The sequence below is a fragment of the Bactrocera dorsalis genome, chromosome 3 (genome assembly GCF_023373825.1).
Source record: "Bactrocera dorsalis isolate Fly_Bdor chromosome 3, ASM2337382v1, whole genome shotgun sequence".
In the NCBI taxonomy this organism is placed as follows: Eukaryota; Metazoa; Arthropoda; class Insecta; order Diptera; family Tephritidae; genus Bactrocera; species Bactrocera dorsalis.
This window is the reverse complement of record NC_064305.1, coordinates 4,873,137-4,891,502: the sequence shown is the minus strand read 5'-3', so window position 1 is coordinate 4,891,502 and position 18,366 is coordinate 4,873,137. Positions and strand designations below refer to the sequence as shown.

The following is an 18,366-nucleotide window of genomic DNA, read 5'->3' as shown; positions in this document are numbered from 1 at the left end:
ATCGAGCAGCTATGTCCCATAGTGGTTTGGGAAAAAAGTGCAAACTTTCAAATCGATGTCTCAAACACAGAAGAACTAGTTCATTTATACCTACTATACAAACGGGTAGACAGACGGTTATGGCTACATGACCTCTGCTTATCCTGCTGATCATTTATATATATACTTATATTCTCTGACTTTTCTGTCTGGGTGTTATTTACAGTAACTTAAAATATTCATCTCGGTAAAAAAAATGAAATTAAATCGCGAACATTTTTGCACGATTATTTTTTTACAATTTTCGATGAGGATCGCCTCAGCAACAGTGCATTTTTGGCGCTGAAGCTCCATCAAGTACCAGTGTTTATCGATGGTATGGTGAATTCAATCGTGGTCGTAGATACTAGACTAATTTCATAAAGGTCCTACAAAATCAGTTATTGTTTTGAAAACTCTTGATGCTGTGCGCAAACTGATATTGCAAGATCGTCATGTAACCTATCGTGAGATTGGGGTAACTATAGGCATTAGTGGGACTGGCATACAAGCTGAAAGTAAACAGCAGTCGGCTGTATGAGTGTTTCCAGACAGGTAGAATGCAACAAAAGTTGTAAGCACACGAGGCACTTCCAAGCAAATGGTTGCCTGTGTTTTGGTAAAACTGGACATGTCGCTATCATAACACTAGAACAACCAGGAAAAGTAAATTCTGAGTGTTACACAACCATGCTTTGCCAGTTGCCTTTCAGAAAATTAAGAAAACCAACCGCCGTAGACATGTCACTCTGCACCACGCCAATGCGAGTTCTCACACATCGATTTAAAACTGCATTTTAGAGCACTCAAAATATTGATTCGATGAGTTATCCCTTGTATAGTACTGACTTCGCACCAAATGGCTTCTTTTTATTCCTGTACGTAAGAAATAAGCTACGAATTCAACATTTTTCGACACATTCATAGATCTTAAGGGGTTACATGGGTTTCCTCGGGTAAAAAACAGTATTTTTCAAGAAATTTTTCTCATATAAGAAATGTAATGTTTGTTAGAATTTTTTATTGTTACAAACATACACTATTAAAAAAGAAGTTGTGAAATATTTGGAAAAAAAATATTTTAAACTCGGTCATTGCGACGCAATTTCCGGTGAGTCCTCGGAAAAAATATGCATCCGCGTTGGCAGTACAACTACTTACAGGATCAATTAAAGTGAAAGAAGTATGTATTTTAGTTAAAACCTTGACTTAGAACTTGGACGAAGGAAAATAACTGAAAATTGGATTTTTGGCAGACATTTTTACAAAAAAAAAAAAAAAAAAAAATTTCAGTGAAAATTTCGCGACATTTTTTTTTACAAAAAATAGTAATCGAAAAAGGAACTGCGTTAAGGTCTTACAGAATTGTATCATAAAGACCTGTGTAAAATTTCAAGAATATCGATTGAGTATTTGTTGAGTAATCTTGCAAAGCGACTTCAAAAACACTGTTTCGAGAAAAACGCGTTTAAAGACGGCGCACTTAGCGAAGCTAGCCTCGGGCGCACAAGTTCTCAAGGCTGTATCTCCGAAACGATTACTCGAATCAAATTGAAAATTTAGGACAATATTCCAGAGGTGTTGTAGAATTTAAAAAGATAATAAAAAAAAATTACATTTCAAATCTGTAAACCCATATAACCACTTAAAGGAGAATATTTTGAAAAACAATAAAGCGATTTGCGAAAATCATTATTTGATTTTCTTTTCTAATCCTGTTCGGGATATTAATATTAAAAAATGTAGTGTTGTTGTATATACATAGGTACATTATTTATTATTATTTCTTTCCAAAATTAAAATCAAACAAACCCCTTTTATTATTATTAATGTTTTCTGTTTTTTTTTTTTTAATTACTGAGTCTTAAAGCTACCCTTCGGTCCTTATCTGTTTAGTAAAAGACTAGCTAGTCCACAGCGATTTTACGGAATGAACCTTCCATACCAAATAAACTCTCATAATCCGGTTGCTGACCAACACGCAGCTCCTCATTATTACGATATTTGACATCCTCTTTGAAATAATCACGGTGATCAAGAAATAGTTGGAATGTGGACTTCTCTAGTTCATCGATGCAATCATTTTCACCACCAAATTCTTTGGGCAGATATTTTTGTGGAATATGGGCATAGAGTGTCTCCAAATTGTTGCCATGCAGAAAAATCTGTTTTATTTTTGGCAGGGTAAGAAAAAACAATTGTACATGTTGATTCATGCCATGACATTTTGCATACTTACGCGATTCCGCTGTTTTTCTGTAAGCGTAGGCTTTATCATACTGTAGAGCTTCTCAAAACTTGCTGGTACATTAATGAAATGTGTTGCGGTTTGACGGATTGGAGCGGCATTCGCGAAAAAGCCCATCGTTTTCTTTAACAAATGCGGTGTAAATTGAGCAAAATAGGCAGCGTTTATTTTGCTAACGTCGACGAGAGCAATAAAACCATTGATCACTGAAGTGTCATCTGAGCGCATTTGGAGCTCATAGCTTGCAAAAGCGATAGCCAATAAGTCTTTAATTTTATATTTATCAATCGGATAAATACCAAAACGGCAGAATATAATGCGTGCTCCAATCTCATTTAATGGTATAGGCAATGGTAATCCCACGCTGTAAGAAAAATTTATGCATTTGAAAACAACCGTAGGGTTAAAAAATTAACAGAGTGATAGTTGTGATTGATATAGGGAGGGTTCGAGGAGCGATACAAAGAGATGGTCAATAGCTTTGCGTATATTGTAGTGATCAATCGATTTATGGGAGTTTAAATATACGAGTCGAAGATGTTCATAAAGTTGTCTTCACGTGCATATGATGTATCTACGTATGTATATGTGTTCGCAATTATGTTGAAAATCCCTCTTGCTGTTTCTGGAAGTCTCTGTAGCTTCAAACAGACGTCTTCGAGAATATTTCCGACGGAAATCAACCGGCATATATTATTTGTTTTGATTCGGTATTCCGACAGTTTTTTAAGCCTCTTTCGCAGTGCGGAGCGCGTTAATCATACATATTTTTCATTGTTTTTGAATCCTACTCACATGCGCTTTGGAGTAAGGAATTACGAGTAGCATCACGAGTGATCACTTAAGCTTTAGCAGTTTAAGTGCAAGTAAAAACAAATGCATACATTACTGACGACTTCATATTCATATATCTATGTCTTAAGTTTTTATAAATTCTAATATAAATCCGCTATTATTAATTCATGAAAAATAATAAGTCTAATGTTTACCCATATTTTACAAGATCTTGTAAATGCGGCACATCCGGATCTTGTAATGTGTAGTAATCTGGATATTTAGTTTTCAATGTATAGAACCAATCCAATTTCGACTTTGTCTTCTCTAAACTGAACTTGCAGCCGCGCAGAAATGCCACCAGCAATTGATCATCGAGTCGCACATTTAAATGTGGCTCCTTTATAGCCCAATCCTTTAACGCCTCCAGATCTTCTGCCAGCCGCTCAGGTCTCTCATTCAACTCTTTGATAGCCACCTCTTGTAGGTGTTCTGGTAACGGACGTATATTCGGTGTTGCCATTATTGAAGATATGCCAGTGGTTAATATTGTGTTAATTATTTCCGTTGATTATAGGATACTGTTGTGCGCTTTTTGCGGCAACTAAACTGTACTGACATGCAAAAGCCCGAAATATACTCAAATCTAGAATGCATTTCGTATCTATTTATAAAGAAAAACCTAACTTTGAACCTACTACATTCAAAGATCAGCGTTTGACAACTCAATATACTTTAGAAGATTATTACACTTTCAAAAAAAGTGCATGTTCGTATAAAAAATAGCTATTTTTAATACTCGTGCATGTTAGTGCCGCTATGGTATTCTTACTTTGTTCACATATAGCGCACATTAGAGTAACCTTGCTCATTTTAGAGATTTTTAGATATACAATATATAAAGTTTTAACACACCTAAACAATTTAAGTTCATATTTGTGAATAAGCAATACAGCGCGATTATTAAAAAATATCTGAATTAAAATATATTGCTAAGGACGCGTATTTTATGCTCTTCGATTTGCTTTAAGCTCAAAGCATCAAATTTCGGAGTTTTTTTAAATGCTTCCATACCAAATTTCCGTCATAGATGAATTCGGGTCGTTTATCACTTAAACCTTTGGTGTTTTCAACGTATTCAATAGGCGAGCAACGGAACTTGCTATCTGCTATTCGGGTAAGGAAATGAGTCTAATTATTTTACAAGTAGCATATACAAAGTTACTTGTACTTTGCTTGCTGATTTGTAAAGTTTTCTGTGAATTCCTTTATAAAAAAACTTATAAACAAAGTAAATTTAAATCTAGTTTACATATATTATATATAAATAATCAGCAAATTAAGGGGCAAAGCTTCTACTTCTTTTTATACGCGCGTGTTCTGATAGGTAGTTATTTAGCCTCACCGTCCATTGGCGCCACAAAATAAATATACAATCGTGTAGTACATTCATGTTGAAAGCTGTTGACGAAACGTGGAGCCACTATCACACAATTGTGATCAAGGAATTGTGCAAACAGTACGTAGTACCCATCGAAAATGATTCGAAGAACGCGCGGCTGCTCCTATGGGATGGAACGATAATTGCCGCGTTCACTATTGTCCTACTTGTATATTTATTATACAATATTAAGGGATTACTTGGGTTTCCTCGTGTAAGAACAGCCCATTTTCAACAATTTATTCTCATATAAAATATTAAATATTTTATTAGATTTTTTTTTATTACAAACATACACTATTAACAAAGATATTCTGAAAATTTTGAAAAAAAATATTTTAAACTCGACCAATGCGCCGAGATTTTCGGTGACCCCTCGGGAAAAAGAGGCGCTCGCATTGGCAGGACCTCCTTACAGGATCATCTAAAGTTAAAGTATGTGTTTTAGTTAAACCCTTAACTTAGAACTTCCACGAATTTATTTTTGGTTAAATGAAGCTTAAAATTTCACTTTTTCAACACTATATGGTATGACACAATGTGATTGGTAGCACTGGAGATATACGACTGCAACGTCATTTATTGACGAAATACGAAAAGACTTTTTCGACTACGCAATATTTCCCTTTATTTTATATAAAAAATATGTTGTTTAAAACAGATGTTAAATGTGTTATAATTTACATAATTGCATTGAATAGTGCAAACGGTTCGTTAAAAAAAATTCTAGTCCACCTCCAGTTTTCTGAATGAACCCTCTACACCGAATAAACTTTCAAAATCGACAGGTTTGCCCGGGCGCAAGCTTTCATCAGTGCCGTAATTCTTATTTTCCTGAAAATATACGCGATACTCGTCCAACTGTTTATTTGTGTAGTCGATAATCTCTGCTATCGTGCCATTATTGCCGCCATATTCCACGGGCAGATAAGACAATGGCACGTGTTCATAAAATCTATCCAACTTTTCGGCATGCACTGAAATCTATAATATATGTACATACATTATTTTTTATTGCTTGACATTAATAAAAAGCAATTCTGCGCCTTCGGTGCTTTTAAAAACTTACTCTATTCTGTTGTTTCTTGCTCATGAATGGGCGCATTGCATTGAAAACTGTTTCAAAGCCACTGGGTATGTGTATGAAATGTTGTTGCTTGGGTCGTAAAGGCACCGCCTCCTCGGCGTGCACGGACATTTTCTTCATAACGCTTGGCGTCATCTGCATAACATGGCCAGTCGTACAATCTTCTATATCAACAATCGATATCATACCCGATATAATGGCGTGATCATCGTCGCGTATTATGATCTCTTGCAAATGACTTGCGGCGCGTGTGAAATGTTCGATCGTGTATTTGTCGGCTGGCAGTGCACCCTGACGTATGAGTATAATGCGTGCGCCATGTTCGTGCAATGGTTTCGGCAACAAAAGAATTATGCTATTAAGCGTAGAAATACACGTACATGTATTTAATTTTCTTCACACAAATGCAATTGAATCGTTTAATTTCTCACCCAGCATTAATAATTGTGCGAAGCATTGCGTCATCAGCATCGTAGGCGCCGAAGAAATCCGGATATTTGGTGCGCAACGTATAGTATTTATCAATTTTACCCTTCGCCTTCTCCAGACTGAATTTGCAGCCACGCAGAAAAGAGAGCAAAAATTGATCATCGTCACGTGCGCGCAAATGCGGCTGCTGCTTGATCCAGGTGCGTAGCGCCGCAATATCGTCGCCAATTTGTGCGGGCACCTCATTCAGCTGCTCGTTGGCGATTTTTTGCAATTCTGCACTAATTTTGCGTACATTAAGTTCTGCCATTGTGAGGGCAGTGTATGTTTAATCTTTGTACTGTTCAATAACGCACTCAAAAGCCAACTAGTATGGGAATCTTGTCGTACACAAGCAAAATTGTTTAGATATTTTATCAATAACAACACGGTATAATATCGGTTTATTGATTAGATCCCGAAATGATAAGAATTCGCGATAGATTGTTCATTTTATAATACTTATAACTTTGTACATACATATGCATGTATATATACTGCAATATAGCTGTACAATATATTAGAAGCTTGAGATTATCAATTTCTTCTACTCAGCATTTATGTAAGTATGTAAGTCTTCATATAAATACAGGGTTTGTCCGGAAAGTAATACTGGATTCGGCAGAGGGCATTCCTAGCTAACGAACGAGGGACTGGTCAGTTTTCTTAGAGCACCTGGAGAGTCAGGACAAACATTTTCGCGTGTTTCTGTGAGTAATGCAAGCCGAAAATGCAGCGTTCGTTAGAGCAGAGTACCGCTATTAAATTCCGTGTGAAACTTGGTAAATTTGTGACAGAGACGTTTCATATGATCAAGCAGGCTTACCCAGATGTTGCTTTAGCAAGAAGTGGTGTGTTTCGGTAACACCAGGCCTTTTTGGAGGAAGAGGTCGCCGATGAAGACCAGCAGAATGAGCAAATCCAAAGTGAAAACGATGCTCATTGTGTTTTTTGACAACAAAGGCTTCGTCCATCATGAATTCAAACGAAGGGTCAATCGGGTCCGACAAGACATCGCAGCCGATTGAAAGTTGTACCACGACAACGCCCAGACTCACATCGCCTTTCTTGTGAACCTAGCCAAGACCGGCATCCCAACGCTTCCGCAGCCACCTTACAACCCAGACGTGCCAACCGGACTTTTTTTGTTTCCTTGCCTGAAAAAAGCCGATGAAAGGCAAGCATTTTCAGACGACAGAGGGGATACAAGCAGCATGCACCTCGGCTCTCAAAGCTATTCCGGAGAATGCCTTCCGTGACGCTTTTAATGCATCAACGCAGACGGAGGCTATTTTGAAAGTTTTTGAAGAATTGTAACGATTGGTTCAACAACTTTTCGACTCAGTCTCTTTACTTTCCGGAAAAACCCTGTAAGTTGTGTCTTTATTAGCACTGAAGAGACTTACTGTATAAAAATCGAAAATGTTTACCGTTATGAAAAAATTTTGAGCCGTGTAGTGAAGTCTCGAAATGGAGACATATTTCTTAGAGTACAAAAATTTCGACCATTTAATAAACTGACACAAAAAAAAAAAATATTAAAAACCAACAAACTTACTTGTTACTTACAATTTCAGTACAAACAAACATATTTTTGGAAGAAAAAATGTAATGTTTTCGCTATATTATATATTTGATTAGTCTACTTCTAGCTTTCTGAAAGAACCCTGCACACCAAAAATTTGATCGAAATCGAGTGGTTTACCAGGACGAAGCTTTTCTTCCGTTCCATATTGCGCATTCGTCTTAAAGTATTCCCGGTACGCATCGAGTTTCTGATTGAGCTCGGCAATGCCCTCTGCAATGGAACCATTCTCACCGCCATATTCTTTGGGCAAATATTTCAAAGGGATGTGCTCGTAAAGTTTATCCAATTTATTGCCATGCAGAGAAAGCTGTAAATGCAGTGAGAAAATTTTGATTGAAGAGCGCAAAATCGCAAAATTAAGAATTTCTAGTTATGTACTCACCCGCTTTTGTTGTTTCTTCGACAGCATAGGTTTGAGAACATTAAAGAATACTTCGAAACCGCTTGGTATATTTATAAAATGTGTAGCCTTGGTGCGAAATGGCAAGGCTTCTTCTGAGAAAACAGTCATTTTTTTCATACTCGATGGTGACATTTGCATTAGATGCGCTGTCGAACCCTTTTTCACATCAACTATGGTTGTTATGCCATAGACAACGGCATAGTCATCTTCGAGCATAAATATCTCCTGTATGCCATCCAAAGTTCGCGCCACATCTTCTATAGAATAATTGTCAGCTGAATAAGTACCCAGTGTTACCACAGCAATACGTGGTCCATTTTCATTTAACGGCGTCGGCAAATATACTAGTATGCTATGCAATTACAAAGAAGTTTTAAAAATTTTCGTTGCTCAACATGAAAGTCTTCAAACATTTACCCAGTATTTATGAGTTCGCGCACCTTTTTTTCGTCTACATCGTTGATGGTGAAGAATTCCGGATATTTGGTGCGCAACGTATAGAATTTGTCAATTTTGCTTTTGGCCTTCTCCAGACTAAATTTGCAACCACGCAGGAAGGAGAGCAAAAATTGATCGTCGTCACGTGCGCGCAGGTGTGGCTGTTGTTGGATCCAGGTGCGTAGCGCCTCGATGTCGGCCGCCACACGTTCGGGCACCTCATTCAATTCTTTAATTGCGGCAGCTTGAAGTTGTGCGCTTAGTGGCCTTACAGCGAGTTGTGACATTGTTTGCTCTTTTTTTGTGATTACAAAACGACCTTTCGTCTAAACAGGTCCTCGTAGACTATTTGAATGCTTTGCTAGTTTGTCGTGACTCAAAAAATTTGTGTTGTTGTTAGCTGCTCTTAGTTATTACCAGACATATTTCTTTTAAATTCGTCGATAACAGCCTAATCAAGTGGTATGGATAAGAAAGCTTAAATGGTGCTATTTCTAGAAAAGAAGTGCGCGGAGCAATGTCCAGGAAATGAGATGGCATTACAATCTAAAAGTAATTTTGTACAATCTTACCAACTTTTATTTGCAAACAGGACTTTTTTGGGAATTTTTCATCATTAATTAAGTTCAGTGACTCGCCTAAGGCTAAGTACAGAGTGGAGCAGCGAAAATTTCAATATTTCCGCGTGTGCTGAAGATGAGAGTGAGGAATGAAGCCGCAAAAGCTTTACTACCATAGCACCAAAGTTTATAGATTTAAAAATTTTCAAATAATAAGTTAAACTTTTATGCCTTAAACTTTTATGCGATCTTTATTAGGTACATATAATAAAATTTATTGCTTTTTCGCTGCTTACCTCATTCTGCAGTTCTTCGCTCTCACTATGTGCTTAGCCTAAAGCAATTGTTTCGTACCTCATCACTAATTTTATATATGTATGTTTGTATGCCGAAATATAAAAGTGAGTTACCAGTAAAATTTCAAGATTAGGTAAACGCTTATCTAATCGCCATAGATTTTCAGGAGCAATTAATAGCAGTATAATCCAATTCAAACGCCATAATGATTAGAAGAGCTAAGAATATATATTCCTAAGTGGATCGAAGGAATTAATGTTATATGGAATCAAAAATACATACATATAAATACAAAAAAAATCTATATATATCTTCATATATAAAAATTACGTGTCACGTTGTTTGTCCTCGATGGACTCATAGACTACTGAACCGATTTCCCGTTCGAAGCAACTTAGAAGATAGGATAGGAAAAATAATCCATAAATAAATGACTTAGTTTTAGCCCTAACCTTCAAAAGGCGCTTGTATAATTTTGATAGCTGCCAGATCATTATTTTGTGAATTTTATCATTTTGAGTGAAGAGACTTCTGTTATTGTAAGAAAATTAATAAAAAGACATTTCACGTCCTAAAATAATGTATTTGGGGGGAAAAGATACCGTTGAAGCCAAGACTTAAATTAATCAACATTATTGACTATTATCTGAAAAATCTTTACCTGGGAAGTCAACCGCTGAAAAGTGGTTAGCTAAATTTGAATTGGATGCTGCACGAACTCACTTTTGACCAAAAACAACGACGAGCTGAGGATACGGAACGGTGTTTGTAGATGTTCCAGCATAGTCGATATGTGACAATGGATGAAACATAACTTCATCATTTCCCTCCGAAGTCTAATCGACTGTCATCGGAGGAGACTGCACACGATGAACCCGTTCAAAGCGTGGAAAAAGATAATAGTCGTTTGATAAGTTTAGAACGTCTGTATTTTGGGATGTTTTGGGACGCTTTGAATAACTTTTATTGCCTACATTGAAAAAAAAAGGAGCATTATCAACAGCAATCATTACATGGCGTTATTGGAACATTTGAAGGACGAAATTGCTGAAAAACGGCCGCATTTGAAGAAAAAGAACGTGCTGTTTCACCAAGCAGTGTAACAAGTCAGTGAAAATGATGGCAAAAATCCATGAATTGGGCATCGAATTGCTTCTGCATCCACCGTATTCTTCAGATCTGGCTCTCAGCGACTATTTTCCGTTCTCAGATCTCATAAGAACGCTCGCCTTCATTTTCGTCGAATGGAGAGATGGGCGCCGAAACTCAGACCTATTTTGGAAGGACAAATCTACTATAAAAATGATATCGAAAAGTTGGAGTGACGCTAAAATCACTGTATCAGCCTTGAAGTGAATTATGTTGAAGAAAAAATGTGTGTTATTATGGCCTGCCGGGGACTTTTGCTCTGACCTGTTATACCATATACTTACGGATGTAGTCTTTCAAAATACTTGTTATTAATTGGTGGTATAACGATTATGCTGAGTTTGGAGAAAATGTTTCAAATTGTTAACGTTTCTTTTCTTTAATTAAAATTTTTTTTAGTATACAGAAATATCAGCAAAAAAGTATAAAATTTTCAGAGTTTATTTTGTGTAAAACTTTCCACCCGATAAGACAACGACCTATTGGAAAATTGTTTCTTATAATTTATATTGTTTAGTAATTTTCAAAACTATAAAAAAATTTTATTATTAATTTAAGCTAATACCAAATTTTTTATAATTTCGCTAATTGGTTTTAATAATTCTTTTGATTAATTTTACTTAAAATTTTTTTATCTTGACACGATTGTTACTTTAACTCACTTAAAAATCGATAATTTATCAAACATTCACTGGGAGTATCCAGACATAATCTCTATTAAATATAAATTTATATTTTGTATATTTGTAAAAACAGCAAATGTCAAAGAAAAAATACAAAAAAGAATAAAAGTAGCTTGTGGCTAATCGACTTCTAATTTACGGAATGAACCCACCAGCCCGAAAATGTTCTCATAATTATAGAGCGCGCCCTCGCGCAACTTCTCATTAGTGCCGAATTCCGGTTCCTGCAAAAAGTAGTCGCGATAACGCAACAATTTCGCTTCCATGCGCTCCACAATATCGGCTATGGTGCCATTCTCACCGCCATACTCCTGCGGCAAATGTTCGCGTGGCAGGAATTCGAACAACGCTTCGGGATTAGAGTTGACTGAAATCTGTGTGCAGATAGAAGTTAGATAATTTATTAAAAAATAAAATAATTTACAAAACAAAATATTGTGCTTTAAACACACGCACCCGACTGAGCATTTTCTCCGGAAAGAAAGTGCTTAGTGTCCGGAAGCCCTTCTCAAACGCCGTCGGTACATTAATAAAATGTGTGCCACGTTGACGCATTGGCATTGCCTCCTCAGCGAAGGTCGAGAACTTGCGCAGCAAATCCGGTTTCAATTGCAGAAAATGCTGACCGCTCACATTAGACATATCCATAATCTCAATATAGCCGCTAACTGTGGAATTGTCATCCTCGATTGTCATAATTTCGCCAAACATCGAACCGACGCGTATAATATCGGCGAACTTGTATTTGGTGGTGTCGTACGAGCATGCGCGTATGATCGTTATGCAGGGGCCATGGTAGTCGGCGGGCACCGGTATCTGTAAGATGATGCTATAAATGGAAAGTTTGTAGTGCTAATATATCGTTTCGAAAATCACGTTTAATATTTACCCTAGGCGTACAATTTCCATCACTAGCGGATCGTCGACCTGTCGTCGCTCATTGAACACCTCCGGCAAGGCTGCCTTCAATGTGTAGTAACGATCGATTTTCTGCTTCGCCTTTTCCAAACTATTCTTGGAGCCGCGCAGAAAGCCGACGAGAAACTGATCATTGGTGCGCGCACACAAATGTGGTTGTTTGTGTATCCATTGACGCAGCGCCAGCACATCGTCCGCCACACGATTGGGCACCTCATTCAGCTCCTCGCAGGCGATTTTCTGTAAAGTGGGCCCAAGCGGTCGTAGAATTGGCGCTGCATCGTCGCTTATGGGATTCATTTGTGGATGACGTTGCGGTAGTGTGCGCCTAAAAGTATATCCTGTGTAAGTGAGCAGCGTTTAAATGAATTTAATAAATAATTTTGCAGCAACTTTCTATGATAGTTGTTGGTAAACCGAAGCTACATTCTGCACTGACTTCTGGGTGAATTATTCGGCTTGCTAATGTTATCTAAATACACCAACGTTAATTGTATAAAGGCGATTTAGATAATAGTATATTTTTATGCGAAAGGATTATAAATAATAAAATGAGTATGTGTTGTTGCAATGCTCCCAGACTTTATGCGATTTCTTTTACAATGGCTATTGAGTAGGGTCTTAATCGTTTTATGCAAGCATTCAGTAATCTTATATAAAACGCATACGTATGTATATAGTATACGTATGTACGTATATATGTAAGTAGATTAATTGACTCCCAGTGTCGCATGATTTATGGCTTTTTTGATATCTGATATCAGCGCTTGTATTGTCTTAAAGAAAGCCAACAGGTTGTCCTATGCTTCATGTGCTTCATTTATAATTTATTATTATGTTATTTAAAGCAACTTTTTTCTTATAATTTAAACACAATTACCAGTTGCATACAAGGAAGGAGATATGAAACATGCAAATCAATGAACTTGCAAGCAAAGTAGCGTAAAAGACGCACTGAAATATTTAATAAATTTAAAGTAAAAGGGATATTTTAACGGGTTTTTCAATAGGCACGCTACAAAAGTAGACCGCTCTTTCTAAGTTCTAAGTTAAAGTTTTAACTAAAACACGTATTTTTTCACATTAGATGATGAGCGCATCTTTTTCCGAGGGGTCACCGGAAATCTCGGCGCATTGGCTTAGTTTAAAATATTTTTTTCCAAAAATTTCAGAAATTCTTTGTTAGTAGTGTATGTTTGTAACGATAAAAAATTCCTAAAAAATATTTCAGTTCTTATATGAGAAAAAAAATGTAAAAAAAAATGCTGTTTTTACCCGAGGAAACCCATGTAACCTCTTAAAGCGTATATTCGATTTTAAGGCACATGAAGAAGTCATACTGTCGATATTTGAAAACTTAACTTTAAGTTCAAAATTGTTAAAGGTAGACGTGACGAAGTCGCTTTGCCCTATTCGCGCGGCGATTCCATGCCATCCATGTGAATAATCGATAAGCAAATCAATACGTCATTAAATTACTATTTCGTTGCACTTTTGAGCAGTTTATTTAGTTGAAATTCACATTATTTCCAATCAAAGACTAATAATTTTTACACGCCATATTCTAATTTAGCAATTTTGATTTGATTTCTCGCTTTTAATTTTGTTTCATGCTTGAATAGTTTCAACTTGTTTTAAGTTGTATGCACTTTTTCGACTTTTTGTGCCTTTCCGTATTGATTTACCTGCTTATTTCCCGCCACCACCTTTTTAATTAAGGAGTTCAATGCATTTTCTACAAATATGTAGGCAAGTCAACGTGTTTAGAAATGAAAGATAAATATTTTTGCTGGTATAGTATTGTATCACGACAAAAAATGTTTTAATTAATATTCAAAATATAGCGAATTTCTTCATTATTTTCACTCAATTTTGAACAGCTGTAACTTTCTTTCAACTTCCCTGAATTTTGATTTTTTGGTTAAATGAAGCTTAAAATATCACCTTTCCAACACTTTATGGTATGAGACAAAGTGATTGGTAACACTGGAGGTATACGCCTGAAACGACATCTATTGACAAAATACGAAAAGACTTTTTCGACTGCCCAATATTAACGATTCTACATTTTGCAGGAAAAAATTAATTTTTTTCTTGGAGGACTGCGCAAAACTCAATGATATTTCGTAGATCTAAAATCCGAAAATAATAAAAATCGGGATAATTTCTATAAAAGTTTCCAACAATTTGCTAGTTTGAACTTATAAGACTGTTTTTTTCAAATTTGGCAACCGAAAATTTAAAAAATGCAAAATTTATTTGGCGACTTACCAAAAAAAATTCAAGTGTTAGAACGATAAGTATAGTTGACAGCTAATTGTTTTTCGCGCGGTGGTTTCTCTTTCTCTTTTACTTAGTTCACCGGTCAGGGCAATTATCGATTCAATTTCTTTCGTAAATTTCTTATCACGTTGCTAGCGAAAATTTAGCACTTTTGGATTTTGATAAAAATGATAATAAATTATTATTGGTATTAGACACCACGTCGTAACGTGTGAAACAATAAAAGGCAAGTTATCAAATAAACACAAGACAATCCGCACACATGCACTCTCGCACTTCCACTCTCTGCTTCCGCTCGAATACTGGTTGCAAAAGTACAAAAACAAAAAGCGTTTGCCACTAACAGGTGAAGTTGAATGGGAAGAAATCGCCGGTTTTTGTATCGCACCGTCTGAGGCGCCACGAGCAACTGTCACAGCGCTATTGCCACAAATGCCGCCAAACAGTAGCGCAATCTGTCAATGCAATGAAATCGAGTGCGAAAGCAAAAACAACAAATCAAAATAATGCAATACAAAAAAAAAACAAAAAAAAAATATAAAAAAATTTAAAAAAATACTATACAATTTAAAAAAAAAAATTAAATATAAAAAACAAAAAATACAACTAAAAGGCCAGAAAAAATTACAAACAGCAAAGTGCTAAAGCAATAAAGGTAAAAAAAACAACAAACAATTAAGTATATAAAACGAACCGTAAGCTAACAACCGTAAGTTGCAATAAAACACGCTAGAAAAGCAGTCACTGCAAACACTACAAATTATAAGAAAAGTAAAAAACGCAACCACACAAATTAACAAATATAACAAAAACATATGTTGCCATGTACATATGCATGTATGTATGTATGATTGTGCATATATGTATGTGTATCGACCAAATTAGTTAATGCCATGAACAAAAAAGCCTGTAATCCACCACCCTCCAAAACGTCTGTGGCAATAAACTAAAAACAAAACATATTAGCAACAACAACAATAACAACTATGCAGAGCAATAAAATAAAGCCAAACAAATAGACGATGGTTTGCGTTTATTGATCCTAAGTAGATTATCGGCAAGCAATTCGTATGGCCACTCGCATTAATATGACTTGTATGCAAGTGCTCGCAGGCACAGTGACCTCAACATGAAATTTTTTGGAATAAAAAAAAGTAAAACATGCCTTTATAACAACAACAAATACGCATAAAGACGTAAGTTAATAAAGCATTAATGTAAGGTGATAAGAGAGATTCCAACAAATCAACAAACAAGTTTCTACAATTACCTAAATCTTTTCTTAGAGCTTGGACGAAGGAAAAAAACTGAAAATTGGATTTTTGTCTTGAAGAATTGTATCTCAAAGACCTGTATAAATTTTTCATTCGGTTGAGTAGAAATTTTGCAAACAGATTTCAAAAGCACAGATCCGAGAAAAACGTGTTAAAGACGGCGACCTTTAGTTAGCTAAATAGGCGAAATACGGAGCATGCGCGGAGAATGATGAAACGCTGGAGCATTATCTATGCGAAAGCCCATCCTTCAGTCGGATGAGAAGGGACATATTTCATGGCTCCCAATACTCCAACTCAAGACAGCTGGGGTGGAATTGAATAAGGTTGTTGGATAAAGCTTAAATCGGTTACTACCCGAGAGTACAATGGGCCTGAGTGCGGCCGCTGCGGTCCGGTCTCCCTTTTCAACCAACCAACCAAACACGGCGTTATATTTGCATTGCCTAAGTCGGTATTCGTTGAAATAATTTTCCTTCCAAGAATTTATTTATAATATATACACTGTAGATGCACTCGTTCAGTAAATTTTTATGTAAATCATTGTGTCACTATAAAAAAAAAAACAACTCTAAAAGTAAAGTAAGCCAAATTAACACGAATAAAATATGAAAATAAGTATATATGTATATAGTATAATTATAGATCAATCTGTTTATCTATTAACCAAATGTTAACACAATTTTCCTTTTAAACTCCTATAGATTACAACAACACTTAAGAGAATATATTCAAACCTTTACTCTGAATAGTGAAACAGTCGTGACGAATACAGAATGTATCTTCACGTTTCAGTCAACAATATTCGTATAGTCAACAAATCATATGACAAGTTCTTACATTTAAGGAATTTGAGAAACAAAATAGAAGGAAATATGCAAATGAGGTCATTTCGCTACTTATTTATGTATAATAGAATACATAGAAACCTTATCGACTTAAAAAACATATTTTAGTGAAAGCCTCTAGCAGCAGACGCCCGCAAATAACTAGCATTCTACAGTGGAAATATATCCTGACATGTTTAATGAAGTTATGCTACATTTCAGACAGGTTCATGAAGGACAAGTAAGGAGCGAGGGAAATATTATGTTTCATTACTTCAAATGGTATCCGTGAAGATATGTTACCCTTATTCGCCGGCGAACTTTTTCCGCAAAACAATAAAGACATGTTTGTTGCTCTAGGCCTTTATAAATTTGGCTTTTAGTGGATATGCTGCATTTCTTTACACAGATCAACTTAAGGTGGTTCAGAGGAAATAATTTTAGTGAGAAAAAGTGACTATTAAAGGGTGTTTTTTTAGATAGGTGGTTTTCGAAAAGAAACAAAACACATATAATTTCATATTATGGCAAAGAATTTCAAATTATGACAAAGAATTAAGCTTTATTATAAAGATATTGTTTTGCCATTATGTTTTAAATATGACTTCGCGCAAGCGACGCCCGCGGTTGATTGTATTCCAGTCGAGAAACACAATTTTCTAACACTTTTTATACGAATTGGGGACGTACATAAGTCATCAATAACGCGTCAAATAATCTCTTCCAATTTGTTAATCATTGCAGGCTTATCTGCGTAGGCAAGATTTAAGCAGTGTTAAATCGCACGATCTTGGTGACCGTGCCACAGGCTCACGACGCAAGATTATGTTCTCACCAAAAACTTTTCTTCAATAAATCGGTTGTTTCGTTGGCTGTATGGCAGCCAAAGAAAATAAACTGGAAATATAATTTTTTCATTATTTCAAGCATTGCCACGGAAGATATTCCATATTTCTGAGTCAGTTTGTTCACTTCCGTCAGACAGGTGCTGCAAAAAGTAGCAAAAGTAGTAAATGTGCTTGTTATAATTGGAAATGGTTAAAAAGCATATATGCAGACACTTTCACAAAAAGCACCTGGAAATTGTAATTAAATCTCCCGGCTAAATGATGACTGTCCTCAAGTGATCTGTCAACCAGTTTGTTTACAGCAGCTGCTTATGTCGATAGTAGTGCGTTGCGATTTTTACAATGAATAAAAATATCGAACAAAGAATTTGTCTAAAATTTTGTATTTCTAACTAAATTTCGTGTGCGGTATCGTTGGGACTGTTGACTTACGTATTCAGTTTTAACAAAAACACAAGTCTTCGAGTGGTGAATGTCTTCAAAGATGGTCGAGAGATCGTTGAAGACATGCCTCATTCTGGACAATTTTCGACCTCTTCAACTGATGGAAAAATTAAAAAAGTGAAGGGTATGGTGCGTGAAGATCGTCAGGCAACTGTTAGAGATATTACAAAAGAGATCGACATCTTTATAGAGTCTGTTCGAAACCCGTTCTTGCTCGACTCTTCCCAATAAAGCTGACCTTTTTTCAAAAAGAGTACGATTGTGACCGAGTTTAAGGCCCAAAACGCAAAATACCATGGATGAACCACCGTATCGAGCAGATTTGGTTTCGTGTGATTTTTTCTTATTCCCCAAAATGAAAATGACGCTCCGTGGAATCCGTTAAAACCCTCGAAGAGATAAAACAATATTTGCTGAAGGAGCTGAAGGCCAACCCAAAAATGCTTATGAAAAGTGTTTCGAGGACTGGAAAAATCGTTGGCTTAAGCGTATGACATCTGGTGGGTATTACTTTAAAGGTGACAAAATAAATAGTGATGAATATTTAAATATTTTGCGTTTTATTTGCAATCCGGGTACTTTTTTGTCACAATGTATGCAACTAAAAGTAAATATGTG

The 18,366-nt window shown here is 36.0% G+C and overlaps 4 protein-coding genes across 8 annotated transcripts in view; all 4 read right to left on the bottom strand.

The window, feature by feature from the left end:
- LOC105228465 (alpha-tocopherol transfer protein-like) overlaps positions 1-18,366 on the bottom strand; it is a 91,751-nt gene that overhangs the window by 28,667 nt on the left and 44,718 nt on the right. The window lies entirely within an intron of this gene.
- Positions 1,765-3,585, bottom strand: LOC105228361 (alpha-tocopherol transfer protein-like). The gene is made up of 3 exons (XM_029551198.2): positions 3,256-3,585; positions 2,258-2,630; positions 1,765-2,183 (listed from the first exon to the last, which is right to left on the bottom strand). The coding sequence occupies exons 1-3, from the start codon at positions 3,561-3,563 to the stop codon at positions 1,926-1,928; spliced, it is 939 nt and encodes a 312-aa protein (XP_029407058.2). The 5' UTR covers positions 3,564-3,585; the 3' UTR covers positions 1,765-1,925.
- Positions 7,626-8,959, bottom strand: LOC115066323 (alpha-tocopherol transfer protein-like). Its single transcript, XM_029551176.2, has 3 exons — positions 8,445-8,959; positions 8,007-8,379; positions 7,626-7,931 (listed from the first exon to the last, which is right to left on the bottom strand). The coding sequence occupies exons 1-3, from the start codon at positions 8,750-8,752 to the stop codon at positions 7,674-7,676; spliced, it is 939 nt and encodes a 312-aa protein (XP_029407036.2). The 5' UTR covers positions 8,753-8,959; the 3' UTR covers positions 7,626-7,673.
- On the bottom strand, positions 11,041-14,782 carry LOC105228357 (retinol-binding protein pinta). 5 transcript variants are annotated; one of them, XM_029551173.2, is made up of 4 exons: positions 14,344-14,782; positions 12,044-12,544; positions 11,611-11,983; positions 11,041-11,528 (listed from the first exon to the last, which is right to left on the bottom strand). In XM_029551173.2, the coding sequence occupies exons 2-4, from the start codon at positions 12,370-12,372 to the stop codon at positions 11,274-11,276; spliced, it is 957 nt and encodes a 318-aa protein (XP_029407033.2). In that variant the 5' UTR covers positions 12,373-12,544; positions 14,344-14,782; the 3' UTR covers positions 11,041-11,273. The 5 variants fall into 5 exon arrangements, with proteins under 5 accessions (XP_029407033.2, XP_011206464.2, XP_049309700.1 ...); XM_011208162.4 differs by having other exon boundaries at positions 12,044-12,413; XM_049453743.1 differs by having other exon boundaries at positions 12,044-12,400.